Consider the following 20692-nt stretch of genomic DNA (forward strand, 5'->3'; position numbering starts at 1 on the left):
ATGAGTCTGGTGTGGATGGACAAAATTAACATGCGCACGTGGATGTACGAGCGCGCCGGCTCCGTCAGCATGAGTGAGTGGAGATATGATGGCGATGGGTTGGCTCACTCTCCAGATGTGTTTGGGTATGTTTTTTCCCCCCAATGAATCTAGCGTTAAATTTAAGATAAACCGGAATTATAGATACTGGGAGTGGTTGTTATTTCTGAACGTTAACTCAATACTTTACTCCGCAGTTTATTAGTTGTAGCCTATATCATTGCATCATATCCTGATTTGTAGAAGCCACGTGCTTGTAATGTATGGCCGTAACGTTAGTGTCGTGCCTATGATTTTCTTTCTGTTGAAGGTGTTAAAAATAAATAGAAATACAACATTACAATTTAGGCTAAATATAGGTCTACACTATATTAACCGTTGGACTTGTTTTTGCTACCTGAAAGTGAATGTTTTGGGTGGGAGAATTCCCAGTGAATTCCGCGATCAGACTTCCTTAATTTGATTTGGTTTACCGTACTCGAAACGTGTTGAGTGGGTCGTTGGAGTAATTGTAGCTGTCTGTGTCAGATTAAATAATGTATCTTATAGTGTATTGGGTATTTCAGTTAAAAGACAATCATGGAAATACACACTTCATTGACAAGTATGTGGGCACCTGCTCATCGAACACCTCATTACAAAATCATGGCCATTAATATGGAGTTGGTCCCCCTGTTTCTGCTATAACAGCCTCCACTCTTCTGGGAAGGCTTTCCACAAGATGTTGGAACATTGCTGAGGGGACTTGCTTACATTCAGTCACAAGAGCATTAGTGAGGTCAGGCACTGATATTGGGGATTAGGCCTGGCTCTGTCTTGCGTTCCAATTCATTCCAAAGGTGTTAGATGGAGTTGAGCTGCTCTGTGCAGGCCAGCCGTTCTTCCACAACGATATCAACTACCGGTAACCATTTATTTATGGGCCTCGCTTTGTGCACAGGGGCCTTGTCATGCTGAAACAGGAAAGGGCCATCCCCAAACTGTTGCCACAAAGTTGGAGGCCCAGAATTGTCTAGAATGTTATTTACATTTACATTTTAGTCATTTAGCAGACGCTCTTATCCAGAGCAACTTACAGTAGAGTGCATACATTTTTATTAAATTTTTTACATACTGAGACAAGGATATCCCTACCAGCCAATCCCTCCCTAACCCCTAACCCGGACGACGCTATGCCAATTGTGCGTCGCCCACGGACCTCCCTGTTGCGGCCGGTTGCGACAGAGCCTGGGCGTGAACCCAGAGACTCTGGTGGCGCAGCTAGCACTGCGATGCAGTGCCCTAGACCACTGCGCCACCCGGGAACACGGCTGCCGTTATTGTATTGTGTAGCGGTAAGATTTCCCTTCACTGGAACAAAGGAGCCCCAGACCATTATTCCTCCTCCACCAAACTTTACAGTTGGCACTATGCATTGGGGAAGGTAGCGTTCTTTTGGCATCCATCAAACCCAGATTCTTCCATCAGAATGCCAGATGGTGAAGCGTGATTCATCACTCGCGAGAACATGTTTCCACTGCTCCAGAGTCCAATGGCGGCGAGCTTTACACCACTCCAGTCGACGCTTGCCATTGCGATCTTAGGCTTGTGTGTGGCTGCTCTGCCATTGAAACCCATTTCATGAAGCGCCTGACGAATAGTTATTGTGCTGATTTTGCTTCCAAAGGCAGTTTGGAACTCGGTAGTGAGTGTTGCAACCAAGGACAGACGATTTTTATGCACTACGTGATTCAGGGCTCGGCTGTCCCATTCAGTGAGGTTTTGTGCCTACCACTTTGCGGCTGAGCCGTTGTTGCTCCTAGATGTTTCCAGCACTTACAGTTGAACGTGGCAGCTCTAGCAGGGCAGAAATCTGCCAAACTGACTTGGAAAGGTGGCCGCCTATGACGGTGCCACGTTGAAAGTCACTGAGCTCTTCAGTCAAGCTATTCTACTGCCAGTGTTAGTCTATTGAGATTGCATGGCTGTGTGCTCGATTATATACACCTTTTCGCAACGTGTGACTGAAATAGCCGAATCCACTAATTTGAAGGGGTGTCCACATATTTTCGGCCGTGTAGTACAGTTCACACCTGGTACATGGTGATATCATGTGCTTTTTGACCAATAGTAAAAAAAAAAACAATGGCTTGTTTTTCTGTTTGGTCCTTTAACCAATGTATGTTAAAATAAATAGCTTAGATACAATAGTGAAAACAGAAACAGTTCTACAACTGAACATCAAAAATCAACAAAGTGCCTACCCTGACACGAAAGGCTGAGGTATATGAATGGCGCTGGAGAGAATGGCTGCCCTTTTACAGTCTCCTAACCAATTGTGCTATTGTGGGTTTCTTTGCGTTATTTGTAACTTATTTTGTACATAAAGTTTCTGGCACCGTCTCTTATGACCGAAAAGAGCTTCTCGAAATCAGGACAGCTATTACTCGCCTTGTATTGAAAGACAATTTTGTCTTTAACGAGTCGGACGAGAGGGATTTACTCCAGACACCCGACAAGGCCCTCATCCCCATCATTCACAGGAGAAAGAGACAGAGATATTGAGAACGAAGATCGGGGTGCCTTGTAAGGATCCGGTGGCGAGTGGGTAATTTGCCTTTACCATCGGTCCTATTAGCCGACGGATAATAAAATAGACAAACTACAAGCACGTATATCCTACCAATAGGACATTAGAAACGGTTATATATTATGTTTCACCGAGTCGTGGCTGAACGACGACATGAATAACATACAGCTGGCAGGTTATACACTGTATCGGCAGGATAGTAGCAGTAGCCTCTGGTAAGACCATGAGTGGTGGTCTATGTATTTTTGTAAACAACAGCTGGTGCACGATATCTAGGGAAGTCTCGAGGTTTCGCTCGCCTGAGAGTATCTCATGATATACTGTAGACCACACTATTTACCAAGAGAGTTTATCTATATTCTTCGTATCTGTCTATTTACCACCACAAACCGATGCTGGCACTAAGACCGCACTCAATGAGCTGTATACGGCCATAAGCCGTATAGGAAATCGCTCATCCAAAGGCGGTGCTCTTATTGGCCGGGGACTTTAATGCAGGGAAACTTAAATCCGTTTTAGCTCATTTCTACCAGCATGTTAAATGTGCAACCAGAGATAAAACAAAACTCTTGACCACCTTTCCTCCTCACACGGAGATGCATACAAAGCTCTTCCTAGCCCTCCATTTGGCAAATCTGACCATAATTCTATCCTCCTGATTCCTGCTTACAAGCAAAAACTAAAGCAGGAAGCACCAGTGAATCGGTCCATAAAAGAGTGGTCAAATTAAGCAGATGCCAAGCTACAGGACTGTTTTGCTCGCACAGACTGGAATATGTTCCGGGATTCTTCCGATGGCAGTGAGGAGTACACCACATCAGTCACTGGCTTCATCAATAAGTGCACCGACGACTTCGTCCCCACAGTGACTGTATGTACATACCCCAACTAGAAGCCATGGATTACAGGCAACATCCGCACTGAGCTAAAGGGTATAGCTGCTGCTTTCAAGGAGCAAGACTCTAACCCAGAAGCTTATAAGAAATCGCGCTATGCCCTCTGACAAACTGTCAAACAGGCAAAGCGTCAATACAGGACTAAGATCAAATCGTACTACACCGGCTCCGATGCTCGTCGAATGTGGCAGGGCTTGAAAATGATTAGACTACAAAGGGTAGCACAGCTGCCGCGAGCTGCTCAGTGACACTAGCCTACGAGTCAAGCTTAATAACTTCTATGCTCGCTTTGAGGCAAGTAACACTGAAAAATGCACGAGAGCATCAGCTGTTCCGGATGACTGTGATCACGCTCTCCGTAGCCGATGCGAGTAATACCTTTTTAAACAGGTCAACATTCACAAGGCCGCAGTTCCAGACGGATTACCAGGACGTGTACTCCAGCACTCCCCAATACTTTGTTTGCTGGCTGCTGCATTCTGTAGGAACCAACGCCGGAGATGAGAAGCAGGTACAGGAAGTTGAACATTTAATGTAGGCCAGACATGGGAACAGGACAAGAACAGTGTCAGAACCAGGTAACAAATGACATACGGAAGTTAATGCAGCAGCGGGGAACTTACATATATATGCGAGGTAATTTACAGGTGATTCCAATAGATCACTGATGCGCGTGACGAGGGAAGGCAGGTGTGCGTAATGATGGTGGTAGGAGTGTGTAATGCAGGGCAGCCTGGCAGGAGTAGGCGTGACAATATGCGTAGTCACTTTAACTCTACCTACATGTACATATTACCTTGACTAACCGGTGCCCCGCACATTGACTCTGTACCGGTGACCCCTGTATATAGCTTCGCTATTGTTATTTTACTGCTGCTCTTTAATTATTTGTTACTTTTATTTCTTATTTTTTTACTTAACGGCATTGTTGGTGTGCGGCAGGTAGCCTAGTGGTTAGAGCATTGGGCAAGTAACAGAAAGGTTGCTAGATCGAATCCCCGAGCTGACAAGGTCAAAATCTGTTGTTCTGCCCCTGAACCCACTGTTCCTAGACCCTCATTGTAAATGAGAATTTGTTCTTAACTGACTTGCCTAGTTAAATAAAGGTGGCGGCTCCCATGCACTTACCACAAATTCCTCGTTTGCTAAATTCACAGTATTGTACATTCCTCTCTTTTACTCTTAAATTTGTTGTATTTTTTTTTGTATTGTCATTTGCACATGATCTCAATTTTAGCTAACACACCGGCATATTTGAAAAGTGAAAAGTGTCATTGTGCTGCTGTGTTAGTGCATTGAACCATATAGCGCGCTGTGGTTTCAAAACTCTGTGGATATTGCTAAAACAGTGACGTCATATCTGAAATCTTTACACACCTTTGTCATTAAATGTCCATTTGTCTCACGTGAAAAGTAATTTGTAATATCGTTTTTTAGGGCACCGAGTCTTGACTGTTTACATGTTGAGATTCAATTGGCACATCATAAGTTGCCATCTTAGAGCAACAGCAATGAGGAATCAGTCGTATTTATAATATGACAAAGTACAGTTCCTATAGAAAGTCTACACCCCCCTTAGATTTCTTCACATTTTGTGTTACAAAGTGTGATTTAAAATGGATTTAATTGTCTTTTTTGTCAATGAACTACTCAAAATACTCTAATGTTAAAGTGGAAGAAAATGTGTAAATTTTTTTAAAGATGAATGAAAAATAAAACACTCAAATACCTTGATTAGATAGGTATTCACCCCCTGAATTAATACATGCTAATGCCAAAAGTGTGCAAAGCTCTCTTCAAGGCAAAGGGTGTCTATTTGAAGAATCTCAAATATAAAATATATTTTGATTTGTTTAACACTTTCTTTGGTTACTACATGATTGCATATGTGTTTTTTCATAGTTTTGATGTCTTCACTATTATTATACAATGTAGAAAATAGTACAAAATAAAGAAAAACCCTTGAAAAAGTATGTGTTCTAAAACTTTTGACATTTAGTGTATATAACCAATACATGACTTTCGAGGAGTAGGACAGTTGATCCAAACCTATAACTAACTATAACTTTTCCATTATATGAAATTATATTATCACATTCGCTTGCTCGTTTGCCATACTAGTCTGATGAGACCATATAGCAACTACGGGAACTAACCTGAAACAACCAAACTGATGGACAATGTTGATTGGCATGTGGAATTATGTCCAATGAGGTTGCAAAGTTAAAGTGAGAGGCGGGATTAGGTATTGTCCAATGAGGTTGCGGATGAGCCCAACATGAAAACCAGTTTTTTTTATTTTTATTCTCTTTGTGCAAACCCGAGAACAATGCTGTGATGACGTTGTACATGTAATAGTATAACTTTAGACCGTCCCCTCGCCCCGACACGGGCGCGAACCAGGGACCCTCTGCACACATCAACAACAGTCACACGCACACCACCGCTACCTAGCTAGCCATTTCACATCGGTTACATACACATTTGTGCACATTTTTCAGGAATCCATTTTCACTCGTGAGCTAATTTCAAAACTATTGTTTTTATAATTTCAGCCATTCTGGAAAATGTCTTTAAAGCTTAGCTTTGGGGTTCTAACAAGTTTTTAGGTCTCAGGAAAGGTCATCACACTATTGTGATCACATCCATTAAACTGACACTGCCTAATATAATACAGTGGATTTAGGTTGAAATCATCCTTTCTTGGTGTTAAGTGGATTCCCAATCACACTCATCCTTTTCTTTGTTCACTTTTCAGTCTCAGTGTCCGCAGCGTCCGCAGAGAATAATCAAATTGCCTACATATGTCAGGAGGGTCATGTCATACTTGAAGCACCGTTTAAAGTATTGGATGCCCAATGTGACGAGAGCTGGACCATTGGCAAAGAGGTAAACTATTGCATATATGCTTATGACAAGTAGATACAATGTGAGGTCAGGCATTTTCTATTAGCATTATTTTTTCACATCTCACCATTTATAGTATCATCAACAGTATGCAGAGGGGCAGGGGCCATTTTAATTTAGATATGACATGTGATGAGATATTTTTCTTCTGCAGCCCATTGCCATTTATAAAAATGACAGGGGTAAAGTAAAGAAGGAATACATTTCTCCATGCAAGGACGTGTTCTTTGGAAAAGTCATCCTTAGTAAATGTGCCAATGTCACATTAACTATTGGTTGCACCAAGGTAGGTCAACTTTATGAATACAATTCACCTTCCTTTCCTCTGTTAGTGTCTGCCAAGTACTAACATAGTACAAAAAAAATGTATATTCACCCCTTCATTTTTTTTAAACAGGATGGGTTACATAAAGAGACCAGGATCCACTTCTTAGGTATGGTTTCCCCTGAAGTTATTGGTGTATTACACAACATATCTACCATTGATATAAACATTAAGCATTGTTGTCATCATCATTGCTCATATCACTCTTTTTGCTACTTAGGGACAAACGCTATCACTGCCACCGCAATCGCTCAAATTGCTCATTATGGTAAATTATGCTTTTTTTAGACCATGCATTACATTTTGATTGTACTATTATCAAAATAAAATATACTTTACAAGTGCAGATTATCAATTTCTATAACTATCAGAACAAGTTTTGTTGCCACAGGGAAATTCTTGTTTAATTTTATTACAATGAGAGATTTTGAAATGAGTGTTAGACAATCAGCATTTTTCAAATAATGCAAATAATTAATTTAACAACTATTTTCTTTTTTAAATTTTAGGACTTTGGGCATTGATGATGCTTTTGATCTTTTTGATTGTACTTTAAATGTCATCTGAAGGAAGCTGAAGCAGGGGGACTCCAACGATGTTGGTCTCACCCAGATGACACCCCTCAACGTCGATCCAGCTGATGAAGAACAGTTAGGCCCACTCTTTCAAAGTTAATCTACTATAAGCATGATGTAATTAATCTAAGGGAAACGTATGACTTCTACAGCTTTTAGTTGTATGGTTTTTGTCTCATTACTGTCTTCTACGCAATGTTACTTTCTTACCTTTTTTATGACCACCCATTTATTTATTTTTTTACCTGTGCAGAACATAGTAAATCTCAACCAAGTAAACCAGTATGATGGGTGAAGTTCACATCTTTTTACCTAAGAGAGGAAGAAAGACATTGTGTTTTGTTTTAAATGAAAATTCAACAGAACATTTCTCGCTGCTGTCCACCTACAATTAACTGCACTGCATCATCATGCAGAACCATGTAGCCAGAGTTATTTATTAAATATTTATTAAGCTATGTATTACCTAGTGAATATAAAATGCACGTATGAATGTACAATTAGCTAGAAAAACAAGCTGTAAACTTGTCCGTTACAATAAATTCTTTATTACATTGCCATCTCTGCCTTGGGCAATTTAAGGCACGCAATGGTTTGTACTTCATCAAGATGCTTTGGAACCAGTGGCACATTTTAAGAATATATATTTTAAAGTAGTCTTATATAAGTACTCCTACTCACCCCTAGATCAGAGAATAAGCTTAGAGACAAGTGACTCGATTGATTGATTTCACCAGAGAGATGTACTGTACAATAGTGTTTAACACTTGGTAATAATAATATTTCTTTACCTCCCTCCAGTCCATAAAACCAAAAACTTTTATATGAACTGACAACCATCATTTTACACACATTAAGAGGAGCCCTTTTGAACACAAGCAGCGTTAAACAAACATTTTAATAAGGTTTATTTTCTTGTCCGTTGATGTCGTGTTTAGCATGCTTTTGATGAGAGATAATCACCCCTTTTCATGCTCTGCTCATTTTCTAATCTGTCCTGTGATGTGGTGGTGATGCATTAAAAAGAATTGTCTCCAAACATTGTGACGCTTTTGTATCAGGGTTTTGATTGCCAACACATGTACACAAAAGTAAAAATGTTAAGAACACGTGTGTGATATGCTTGAGTTTACAGGGATATATTTCCGGCCTTGTAATGTGTTGGGATGATTCTCAATGAAGATTGACAATGACAAAAATATCAATTAAGAGGTGATAGAGTTTAACATCCTGTTCATGTAAAAGTTATTTATGCAAAATAAATAATGTACATGAAAATCTATTTAAAAATCAAAACCGCCATCCAATGAATATAGTAAATTCATTTAATCTACAGACATTTTGTGCTGTCCAACAAATCATTGCCAGATTATTTAACTATAGAAATTCCAAATACAATATACTGTATAACACATTTCAATGTATTATTTTTAATATTAAATAATATCAAATAGTACGTTATTTTATATTGATCAGTGTTATCTTGACTGTGAACATCTGTTAATGGGGAAAAAATGAAGTTATTTAGATTAACCCAAATATGAGATGACTGAAAGAGACCACACATTCTCAGAAACACGCTCAAACTGGCGACTAAAAAAGTGAGGACTCATCTTAAGAAAAAGCAAGACAGAATTTATCTAAAACAGTGATATTTCAGAACACACAGTACATGTGCTTGTGATACTTTACAAAATTATTTACATCACTTTTTATTTTCAATGTATACACAGCATTGTTGATCATATCAAAAACAAAACCTGACTGGTAGCCTAAGACTCTTGCAAGTTTAATTTTCTGCCAATTTTGTTTAGCCAGTTTCTCAAGCCCCTTTACTTATGGTTTGCATGGAGGAAGACAATTACATTTTTTGTTTCTGCATAAAAAATAAATTTTGGCCTAACATAAAAGGTATCAATTATGCCTAAACAGAGTTAATTTGGAGCCTTGCTTGGCTCAGATGAAATGCGTCAAGGCTGGTTTCATCTCTTTGCAGAGTCCAGCGTGTCCCACCAAACCCTTCCATCACTGGTGAGCCCCATTGAACAGTGCTCGGATTAATTCCATTTCAATACCAGTCAATACAGGAATTGAATTAGGCTTGAAATTCAAAAAGACCAATGCTGTACACATTGGTCATTTCCCAGTTCAAAACTCAATGTCAATTCCTGGTTTGGCTGAGATGTGAATGGAATTAACTTCAATGTTGCCATGGAGCGACCGTCCAGAGTGACCTCTCGTCGTGGACCATTCCTTCACCTTTTCCTGAAACTCCTTGTTGGGGTTAAATCTTGGGGCTTAGATCACGGGGTCCCTTCACTAGGCCCTGCTCCTTGCGCATCACAGGCGCGTGAATGCTGCAGTCCCGTGCCTCACAGAAGCCAGGCACTCCTGCGTTGCCTGCCATGCCAGGCTGGCCCAAAGCGCCTGTGAAACCACGGGGCCCTCTGGGACCTGCCATACCGTTCTTTGGCTCTGCTGGGTGTCCTGGCAGCCCTGTGTGGCATTCATTTAAACAATTGGAGTTGGTGTCTTAAAAGTTCACTTGAAAAGACTTCCTGCTAACATCAATGTTGAATAAAACCACACAATGCCTATTCCAGTAAATCTGGATGTGAGTTACAGATACTTTCCAACAAGTTATAGATACTTTCCAACTAAGACAAGCAATTTTGAGATAGACCTGAGAGTTTCACACCAGTGGAAACAGTGTCCTACCTCTGAGGCCTTGATGCCCATCGTGTCCTGGCAGACCTTTACCAGGCTCACCCCCCTTTCCTTTCAGACCTTTTGTTCCTGTGGAGTAGAACAGAGAGCTTGGGGGTGACCTCTGAAGCTATGCCACTACAAAGGAGCTCCACTAATTTTCACTTGAATTGAGCCTTACTGATCAGGGTTTAGTTTACCTGAAATCAAGTTTGGTTGAAATAAGACATTTGGATTACATACCTCTTTCACCCTCTGCCCCCTTCTGACCATCCACTCCTGTGTCCCCTTGGATGCCCCTGCCTCCTTTGACTCCAGCTTTGCCCGCTTTACCCTGAGAGAGAGCGAGAGGTCAACAGAACTTATCATCATTTGGACTAAAGGCCTTCCTTAGTAGATAGGGGTTGGTTTGGGGGATGTGTGACTCACGGGTTTGCCTGATTCTCCAGTTGGTCCCCTGGTTCCGGGCGGCCCAATAAGTGTGCGGTTGTTGATGGGGCAGCCTTGGGAACACTTGGCCCGGATGGAAGCTGCATACTGGGAGATCTGAGCTGTCACCACTCCTTTACACAGCTGCAATACCTGCTCATCTGTCAGCCCAGGGCCCTGAGGTCAAAAAGCTGGCAATCAATCAACCAACCAAGCAAGTAAATAATCGATCAATCAATCAGTCAGCAAACGTTCTTGCTAGATATGGGTCAATGTAAAATAAAGGGGAGACCCTTCCTCCAGGCAGACTGGAGTTGGCTCCTGATACGCACAGGGGCACCTGGCACTCCTTTAGGTCCAGAGCCACCTTTGACGCCCAGGTCACCGCCTGGACCTGGCTCTCCTCTGGAGCCTGGGATGCCGGGGGGTCCATTTCGTCCAACAATGCCATCAGGACCGATGGTACCTCTCTCCCCTTGCTGCCATTCAGAGATGAGGGGAAGGAAGGAGAGAGACAGACAGAGGGGGAACACTGTTCAGTCACTGAACACAAAAAGTCACGATTTAAACTCAATCTCAATACTTCTACCTAATCAAATCATCTAATTCTCAATACTTCTACCTAATTAAATCATTTAATTATCAATACTTCTACCTAATTAAAACAGTTATATTAGGATCTTATGACATAACAGGAACTCAACTCTTTACAGTATGTGCTGTTGTGTCTGCTGTCATCTAGGAACAACCTATGGTTTTTATGTGACATAGAATGGGTTAGGGTGAAAAAAACACATACTTTCACAGAATGGAGTATACAAACCTGTCCTTTGTCACCACGTGCTCCAAAACTTCCCTGTTTGGAAAGAGGAACAGAAACATTTTTGGTAAGAAGAAAAACAGACCCACTACATCAATAGAAACAGGAAGTAGATAGATGTGAGAGTGACGTGGCCTCGGCATTGTCATATGATTTACCTTCTCCTCTTTCTCTCCCTTCACACCAGTTCTTCCAACCCCGCCCTGAGGAAGGAACAATCAGCACATGAGATGAGTCAGTAAGATGCCATGGCAATGATAGGACTGCTTATTACAGCTTATCAGTCACAAAGGAAAGACCCAAACATAAACAGTAGATGACCAATACACATCCACTTTCACTTCCTGGTGTGTGTGTGTGTGTGTGTGTGTGTGTGTGTGTGTGTGTGTGTGTGTGTGTGTGTGTGTGTGTGTGTGTGTGTGTGTGTGTGTGTGTGTGTGCGCTTGATTAACTGTGAGAAATTGACTGGTAATTTAGCAGTGTGATGGGGAACGTAAATAAAAGGTTACCTTCTCACCATCAGGTCCTGTCTCCCCTTTGGCTCCCTAGAAACAAAGCATTAAATCAACAATTGCATAATCATCAAAAGACAATGATGATAACTGTAGTGATAATGACAATGTCTGTGTAATGACATATACACACAGGCTGGGCCTGCAGGCCTTTAGGTCCTGGTTTCCCTGGAACTCCTGCATCTCCTCTCGCTCCTTGAGGCCCCTGTAATATGAAACACACACATAGGTAAACTGCTGCAAATACACACACACACACACTTTAGAATGAGAACCCTTGTTCAAAAAGAGGGATTTAGTTCAATTCCAATGACAGATCCTTTTTAATTGTCTAAACTTATAGCAAGATACACGGTACTCTTGCCACAACCTCTTTGACAGTTAAGCTGTGTTTAAAAAAAAACTAAAACCAGAATGACCATCTGTGTTTTTAACTGGCACTGAAACCTTTTCAGGGACTTTACCAACAGATCTGATGTTTTCAGGGACTTTACTAACATATCTGTTACCTTCCTTGTTTTGACTGTCAACAATATCACATGGGTGTCTGTCCACCCACACGAAACCCTTAAGCAACATGGCATTTACATCTGATTAACAACACTGAGGGGACTTTACTGAGGAATGTGGAAGTGACAGTGTCTGTATTGTGATCTGTAGTCTACTGTGCACATGTGATTGAGATTAGAGCACCTCATATAGTGGTTATAAAGCCTGTCTTACCCCAGCTCCTACTCTCCCAGGAGGTCCCCTCACACCACGATCCCCTCTCGCGCCCTAAGAGGGAAGACTGGCCATTATTTACAAAGTATTCATTTAAGTATTAAAAGTACATGTCCGCTTTTAGTTTATTTAGTAAATATTTTCTTAAAACTGCATTGCTCGTTAAGTGCTTGTAAGTAAGCATTTCACGGCCATTGTGATGATGTCATCTTGATACCCAGCATGCGATTCTCCTTCACTTTACCTTTTGTCCAAACTCTCCAGGAAAGCCGATCACCCCAGGAACTCCAAGAGGACCCTGGAAAATAAACAGTAAATGTAGTTTGTTAGGAGAAATCCCATCAACAGATTCCTTATCTATTTATTACTAATTTAGTAGTTATCATACTGATACTCACATCCTCTCCAGGCTCCCCATCACTGCCTGGCATGCCCCCTGGGCCTTGGTCACCCTGAAAGAGAGGCAAGAGAGAGATACAGAGAAAACAGAAAGTGGAAGAGAAGAGAGCAAGGGAGACATTGATACTACAGTATCAATCTAATCTTCCACGTGGAGAAGGTGCTATCGTTATGGCCAAAAGTGTTTAACAGCCACATGACTCACAAAATCAACAATAGCAAAACCTTGAGTGAAAATAACAGTTTGCAGTTTAGGGAAAACACCCATGAACACACATACATCTTGGGGGAACCAGAGTAGTTTCTGTGAAGAGTAAGGGCCAATGACTTTTGAGAGCAACTAGAGTCCTTTCTGTGAAAACAACATAACTCCTGTCCCCCTAAACATACCTTGTGACCAGTCTCTCCTCTGCCTCCTGGCTCTCCAGGATACCCCTATAAAACACAGAAAGAAAAAGCAAGTTAGGATTAATGGTCTCTCTCCATGTAGGGAATAGCATAGTCTTGGTAGAAAAGGACAAACAAGAGGTTCAAATGGAGAGATGAATGGTGTGACGGATAGACAGACATCCATCTTACATTATAGCCCATCTCCCCATGGTCTCCTGAGAATCCAGGTGCTCCAATCTGACCCTGTGGAAGAGAATGGATGAGATGGAAGACATTTTAGACAGGAAATGGAAGTTATACGATTTGTTTTAAATAATGAGTTATTCAACCACGGTTTAATTAACCATGGTCACAAAGTGAGGTTGAAAGGCGCTACCTTTTCCCCTTCTGTTCCCTCAGGACCCTGTTTCCCTTCTGCTCCAGTTGATCCCTGAGAAGGTCGGAAAAAAATATGTCTCAACATGGCCAGAACAAACTACAATAGTTTGTATGTTGTTTGTATGTTAAATGGAAATGATCACATCACATAGCCTGTTTGAGTCTTTCACATCATAAAGTCTTAGTATTGCTTCTAGTGAGAGCTGTGTAAGGAGCTGAGTGAAGAATTGATTTGAGCATGTTGAGAATTTGCTGAGTTGTGGTAGCCACCATGTTTACCTTGATACCTCCAGTTCCATCAGGCCCACCAGGCCCTGCCTCACCAATTGAACCCTAGAAAAAGACAAAGAACTAAACACATGAGTAGGGCCAGACTGAAACATGCTGGCGATTTAGTATCACATTTCCTTACACTCATTTGAGGAAGAACTTTATTTTACGCTACAGAAATGACCAGGTAGTGGATTTCCTTAGAAAATCCAACGGTAATTGGTAATTACACAATAATAACCTGTGGATTGTTTCTTTGTTTCTTTGTGATTAATTGAAATGAAATCCCTCCTATCAAACCAAATATGGCTATCTACAAAACATAACATCTACATTGTGTCAATACTCACAGTCTCACCCGTTACCCCCACTCCTCCGCGTGGCCCCTCCATACCGATGTCACCCTGTTGAGGATAAGGAAGACAACTTCAAATTGTCAATTAAGATTTTTGGGGGGTGTAATTTGCAGATACTTTTGATGGCATAGTGGTATTCTATGATGCCATGCTGGTACTCTGTGATGTCTCTGTTGAACAGTGGGGGGTTTGTAATGTCATACCTTTTTGCAGGTTTTGGGGTCTACCTGATGGATGCGGTAAAGGAGTCAATGAAACGCAGACCGTTCCATTGACCATATCTGTGGTGTCTTTCAATACAACTCGGAAACTCAGAACCTATGAGTTAAAATGTACCTACGTTTTTGCGTAGAGCTTCCTGATGGCCAATTCTGATATTTTCCAAGTGGATAACTTGGACCCCATCTTTCTACAATACCTTTTTAAGAGTTTCTGAGTTCCGAGTTGTCTTGACCGTGGCAATACTGGATCTCTGTAATGTCACACTGGTTCCCTGTGATGTCCTACTGGTCCTATGTGATGTTATATTGGTTCTCGGTGGTACAGCAGGGGTTTTATGTGATGTCATGCTGTTTCTTGTTGGTTTAAACTTTAGATGAACATTATGGTGGCTTGGGCTGTTATTAGTGAACATTCAAATAAGATTTTGTGAAGGGTCACACTGTTTTTGATATGGGGTTATAATGGCTTTTTAGGTAAAGGGTGATTTTGTTTGATGTGATACATATTTTGTAGAATGCCGGACTGGTTTTGAGGAAGGGTCTTTACCTTCAGTCCTAGCACCCCTGTCTCACCTGGATCTCCAGGAAGACCAGGCAAGCCCTGTAGGAGAGTGAAAGAATGAGAGACAAGGTGCAAAAGAATGGAATAAAATATAGACCAAGAGAGAGAATGAGAAAGGGCGATCCTAGTTGTTGAAGCTCAGCCTTTCATCTCAACTACACAACATAGCCACTCTCCAGTTCTGAATAATAAAGAGATCGCCATCTACTGGCCATAATCAATATAGAAAAACGTTACATTGCCTGTGCCATGTTGCAGAATTTAGACCAGGGCATAGAAAGATCAGAGCAAAACAATGAAAAAGAGATACATTACATCTGTGATATCCTTTGGAGGCCTATTATTACCTGGGCTCCAGAGAAACCAGAGGCACCGTCCTCCCCATCAGGCCCGGAGTCACCCTGTAGAGATGGCAAAGGTCAATACAGCTGTTGAGTCAAGTTCAAGGGTAATGTTGACGCAATACTTTTTAAGTTACAAATATTCCTCCCAGGGAGATACTGTTTCTCTTTTGAGGTTGTGGCAAGCCTGTTTGCAGTGGGGTTGGGCAACCTGGGTTCAAGCCTCGCTTAGGGAGTTGGATAGTGTTTAAGGCTGATTTGGGTGAGGTCTTTGATTGTACTTTTTTCACTTCCTCACCTCAGGCCCTGTGTCTCCTCCTCTTCCTAGAACTCCTTTGAATCCTTTGTACCCCTGAACACAACACACAGGAACAATATCAACAGCATTACTCCAATAAGGATATGAGCACTATGAATTTGATATAGTGATAATACAGTGATTAACACTCACCTCCCGTCCCTGAGCCCCAGGGAAGCCATCTTTACCTTGCAGTCCTCTGGCTCCCTAGATGGACAGACAGATAGACAGACAGATATTTTGTTTAGTCCAGAAAACAGAAGGATACCACAGGATGGTGGTGGATGGGGTGAGTTACCCCATACAACGCAAATCACTTAAGGACCCAGTGAAGGCTATATAAATGCCATTTAATCCGTATTAATCAGCTAAGTACATGGATGCTTGCTGTTTATAAGGTTCTAAATTACATTTGCACCTTCGTCCTACCTTGGGCCCTGCAAACCCAGCGAACCCTGGCTCTCCAGGCTCACAGTTACAGTCTGTTGGCCCCTCCTCCCCCAGAGAAGCCTCCCCACCACCAGGGGCCTGGAGCGACTCTTCGTAGGGATCCTGCTCGTATGGTACCTGCAGTTATAACATGAAATCAACTTACATGACAGAACACAATGTTACATGACATGCCATTACTAAACATTACACATAACATACTTTCCCCCTTGACTTCCCCTCACCTGTGTGGTGGTGGTGTAGGGGTAGGAGTCCTCTGTGATCATGCTCACACTGGTGGGGGCTGGTGCATAGGGGTCATATCCAGATGAGGGTTGCTGCTCCTCATAACTGTGAGTGGGCTCCGGTGGGTATTCCTCTGCCAGCGAGGAATGGGGAGCGGTGGAGGGGTTTAAGTGAGGGAAATGTTTGCATTCTGGCTTTTGACTAGAGGGAGGGACTTTGCTATGTTGTAGTTATTACCTGGTTGTGGGTATCCTGAATGCTCATAGTTGTCGACCAAGGAGCCCTCATAGGTGTGTTCATCACCTAACATGACACAAAACAATAATTGAACAAGCTTGAAACAATAATTGAACAAGCCTAAAACCTCCCCAGTAAAATGATAGTCTGTTTACAGAACAAAATAGCCTGTTATTAGATATATAAACCAATGTAATATTTGTACGCAAATATCAAAAATGTTTCATTGTGGGGACATGTGAATATAGGTCTATACATTTTAACCGCAATCTAGGTCAACTGAAATAAAATCAAGATATAGCCTACTGTTTTAGCTTACCTCTAGAAATGTGGATAATTAGCTAACATCAAACAGTAGTTATTGGCGCGAAGGCTAATGGCGCTAACAATGCACGTCAGGCAGCTCACCTGAGTGGTAACCAGAGTACTCGTCCTGCGCGTGGGAGGGGAGGATGCACAATAGGAGCACGAGCAGCGGCGAGATAACGGACACCTGTAGAAAAGGCGGGAAAACAAAGCAAGGTTAAACGAACATGTGGCTGTAGCCTATTTCTTCGCCACTATAACGATAAACAAAAGACAATGGTTGGAAGACCTACCTTTGTCGGAAGATGGAAGACCTCTCAACTCAAAATGAATAGCCTGCGGGCGCTCTTATTTCGTTACACTTTTAACTCCTTCTTAAATTAATAACTGTTTTGAGGACGAAAAATTAAGTGACTGTTGACGTCTAGGCTAATGAAGGCTAATGGATCACTAAGAACATTTTATACCAAATTATCATGGCCCTTTTAAAATGTCAGATATATCTCCCTCTGGTGGTGGTTACGCACATTATAACAACTCATTCAACTCAAGCCCCTGTTTTCTTGTATAGGCATTCCAGACATGTATTAATTGCCCACTTGTAGGCTATGTAACATATATGAATAATATTCAACATTCATATGGTCTATATTTGACTAAGTCCTTGACAAACATCAGATTTCATATCAATCATAATATGACATCTGTAAGATCATAGGTCTATAGTCATATATCATATAGGCCTGCAGTAAGCCTAGGCTACCGTTGGAGTAGGCTAAATGTCTACATTTAGGCCTACCTACTAGGCCTATGATAAAATCTGCTAAATAAGAAAAATGCAAACTTTATTTTCAAAAAACTATATACTGTATGACAAGCAGCAAGAGTGTGTATCCTACTTCAAAATGAATTCACAAAAAGCAACAGTTTGTGGAGTTGAAATAAAAATTGGGCTGCAAGGTGGCCTATCAGACCATCACTAGAAAAGGCTATATGTTATTAGGGGAGATGACCAAAGATGGTCTGTGGTTGGGTAGTTGGCCGGAATATTTGGTAAATATTTGTTAAATGACACGCTGGACATGTCACGAAGCCTACATTTCTGGTATTGAGCCATATGGCTAAATCATGTCCAAAAATAGAGTAGCTTCTTTTTATTTTCCAGAGAGAAATTGGGCCAATAAACATATGACATGAAAGATGTGGAAGGAGATTCTGCAGGGATCAGCCATCCAGGTGATAGGGTTGTATTATGCTCTGTAGATTTAGACAAGAGCTCATCTGCACCTTGAACAAGATAGAGATGAGAAATACAGGCTCAAATAGCTCTTTGTTAGGATGAAACCACAAGGTGAACCACAGCAGTTCTCAGGCCCTTCTCACATTCCAGGGCACTTTCTCTGTACTCTAAAGGCTCTCTTCATCCCACTCCTCTGAGACGGTAAAAGGCCTTTTCTCTGTTTGCTGTGATGTCAAGCAGCTGTCTGTCCAGCATGAGTCCACCACTTTTCATCCATGCCATTTCCAGCTTTTTATTCAAAACTCCAAAGAGGACATCAATAAAACACTTGTGCAGTAGTCTATGATGGACCTAAATAAATTATTAAAAGACAACGAATAAGAGCACCTGAGCAATAAATAAATGTCAGTGTATACATGACAAATGGTGCTCAATGATAATGCAGATAACTGAGTCTATCTGTTGAAATAAACCAATTGATTTGGAGTATTCCATGTATTACCTGGGCAAGTACCCAGAATGCTTTGCAATGTAGAGTTGACGCCATACGTCTGCCTGGTGGTGTAAATCGGTGATCACCACCGACCTCCAGGCCCCCTGGGACACTGAGGTGCAGTGTGGGATATAGACTGCTCACCTCCACTAACCCTAATCCTTCCATTTGAACAGTTAGTAGTCATGAAAAAGCTTCCTTTGACTAATTCTCCAATATAATCACTGTTCATTGGATAGTAATACACTATCCCCAAAGAATTGCTGCAAAAAATAAGAAATGTAACTGCTTCCATCTGTACCCAGAGTGTAAACTGAGATCCTGGACTTCTTGATTGATGCAAATTTGATATTGTTCATTTATATTTAGCTACCGATAACAAAGAAAACATACATTTATCCAAACTGTCAAACAACAAAATCACCTCTCAAAGTTGCAAAGTGCAATGTTTCATGCCTTGTCGGTTGACTTGCTGTTGTGTGTAGTGGAGTGCTCTGTAAGATAAATAAAGTAAAATCGGCACATTCCTGAGAAACGTACAAACTAAAGTAATTACCTCCTAACTACCCTTAATTCAGAGGGAACTCAAACACTGTTAGGGGCTGCATGTGAACCACTAGGCTAATCATACTGAAAATAGGTCACATAGTATTTCATTTAAACGCCAATGTATATTTAGGTTTCTTTATGCTCACAACACACCAGCTAAATCAGTCCATGTCAAATACACTCTCACACAGTACCAAAAATAAACCCTCATTACCGCATCATTACACAACCAGTAGTTAGATTAGGTTCCTCAATCCAGCATCACTGAGTACACCACGTGCGGACCAGAGAACCTAGGCCCAAGAACCACACTACACTATTGGACCAAACACAGCATTCACATCCAGAATCTGGCGTAGCAACATCCCAGAAACCTTCTTAGACCATGATGCCTGCTCAGCTTGCTTACCTTCACCCTGGGGGCTCCCATGGTGCTGGTTCTGTCTGTTTGGTTCTGTCTAATCCACTGAGACCAGACCCTCACTCAACGTATCGGATAGTCCACAGGTTTTCTAAAAAGAAAGACAGAAAAGTCCAGTTTATTTCCTCCCTGAACTGTGCTCCTTACAGCATTCTCGCTCCCCACTCACAGCACTGGTCCCCCTTCCTCTCTCTCTCTCCCTTGCTCTCCCTCTCTCAGGGATCCATAAGGTTCTCAGGCAGCCACGGGCTCAGCTCCCTCTTCTCCTCGACAGGGTGAGAAATACCTGAGTCTAACCTTAACCACAAATACACACAGGGGCAGAGACACAGACAGACGAGAAAAGAGAGGGATGAGCGAGTAAGGAGAATATGATAAATACAGAATTAGAGAGGGAGGGTTTAAAACAGATGAGACTAGTGCAGGGTCCATTTTGTTGTGAGCATTTCAGTATACTGACACAGTTGTGCAGGTCGTGAATACCCCAATAACTAAAAACATTCAAACATTGACATTTGGAGCTGTTCAAGTAATACAGTTAAGGTTAAGGTCAATTCTATAGTCATTCACAAAAAAAATCAATTGACATTCTGATTATGAATTGAATACCCATTTAAAGTAACGGCTTAACAGGTGATCAACCTCAGTACCAATTGAATAGTGTTGTGACAGATATTGAAAAGTATTTTTATCCCATCATTAAAAGAATGCAGATGCACATTGACCCCAGGCCTGACCTTTTGTGTCCTTTTGAACTGCTGGTAAAAGTGTGCCAATTATGGACACTCCTGTACAACATTCAATACAGTACACACTGAGAAATGCACAAACTGCCCTGAGGGGTCTCAACCAATAGGGTTGGCCTGGGAGGGGCCATTTACACCTAAATGATTACATTAATATACATATCTGATAGAAATGTGTAGATATCTCTGACCATTTCTAGTCACAACATGGAAAGACACTGACAATTGTTAATGCAGTTCTATTGTTTAAAAGGAAGTAATCCATGAATTCTAAAGCAATTGTGGCTTTACAACTGATAATGGAATTTA

The 20692-nt window shown here is 41.5% G+C and overlaps 1 protein-coding gene across 3 annotated transcripts in view; it reads right to left on the reverse strand.

Moving 5' to 3' along the window:
* Positions 1–19903, reverse strand: part of LOC129857667 (collagen alpha-1(XXVIII) chain-like) — a 30974-nt gene extending 11071 nt beyond the window's left edge. For 2 of the 3 annotated variants that reach the window (XR_008759937.1, XM_055926142.1), the window contains exons 1-21: positions 19626–19903; positions 17037–17121; positions 16629–16694; positions 16391–16524; positions 16146–16283; positions 15870–15923; positions 15717–15770; positions 15425–15478; positions 15063–15116; positions 14289–14342; positions 13948–14001; positions 13667–13720; positions 13480–13533; positions 13291–13335; positions 12900–12953; positions 12746–12799; positions 12502–12555; positions 11912–11983; positions 11776–11811; positions 11425–11469; positions 11270–11302 (exon numbers count right to left, since the gene is read on the reverse strand). Coding sequence is in view for 2 of the 3 variants with exons in the window: in XM_055926142.1 (XP_055782117.1) it covers positions 11270–11302; positions 11425–11469; positions 11776–11811; positions 11912–11983; positions 12502–12555; positions 12746–12799; positions 12900–12953; positions 13291–13335; positions 13480–13533; positions 13667–13720; positions 13948–14001; positions 14289–14342; positions 15063–15116; positions 15425–15478; positions 15717–15770; positions 15870–15923; positions 16146–16283; positions 16391–16524; positions 16629–16694; positions 17037–17121; positions 19626–19646 (1269 nt within the window). In the remaining variant the exon portion in view is untranslated. Of the gene's footprint in view, positions 1–8925; positions 9808–10029; positions 10108–10260; positions 10352–10446; positions 10624–10778; positions 10926–11269; positions 11303–11424; positions 11470–11775; positions 11812–11911; positions 11984–12501; positions 12556–12745; positions 12800–12899; positions 12954–13290; positions 13336–13479; positions 13534–13666; positions 13721–13947; positions 14002–14288; positions 14343–15062; positions 15117–15424; positions 15479–15716; positions 15771–15869; positions 15924–16145; positions 16284–16390; positions 16525–16628; positions 16695–17036; positions 17122–19625 lie in introns of those variants that run through there. The other variant, XM_055926141.1, reaches the window with a different exon arrangement.
* Positions 19904–20692: the final 789 nt, after the last annotated feature.

Source organism: Salvelinus fontinalis, chromosome 6, assembly GCF_029448725.1.
Source record: "Salvelinus fontinalis isolate EN_2023a chromosome 6, ASM2944872v1, whole genome shotgun sequence".
NCBI classification, from domain to species: Eukaryota; Metazoa; Chordata; class Actinopteri; order Salmoniformes; family Salmonidae; genus Salvelinus; species Salvelinus fontinalis.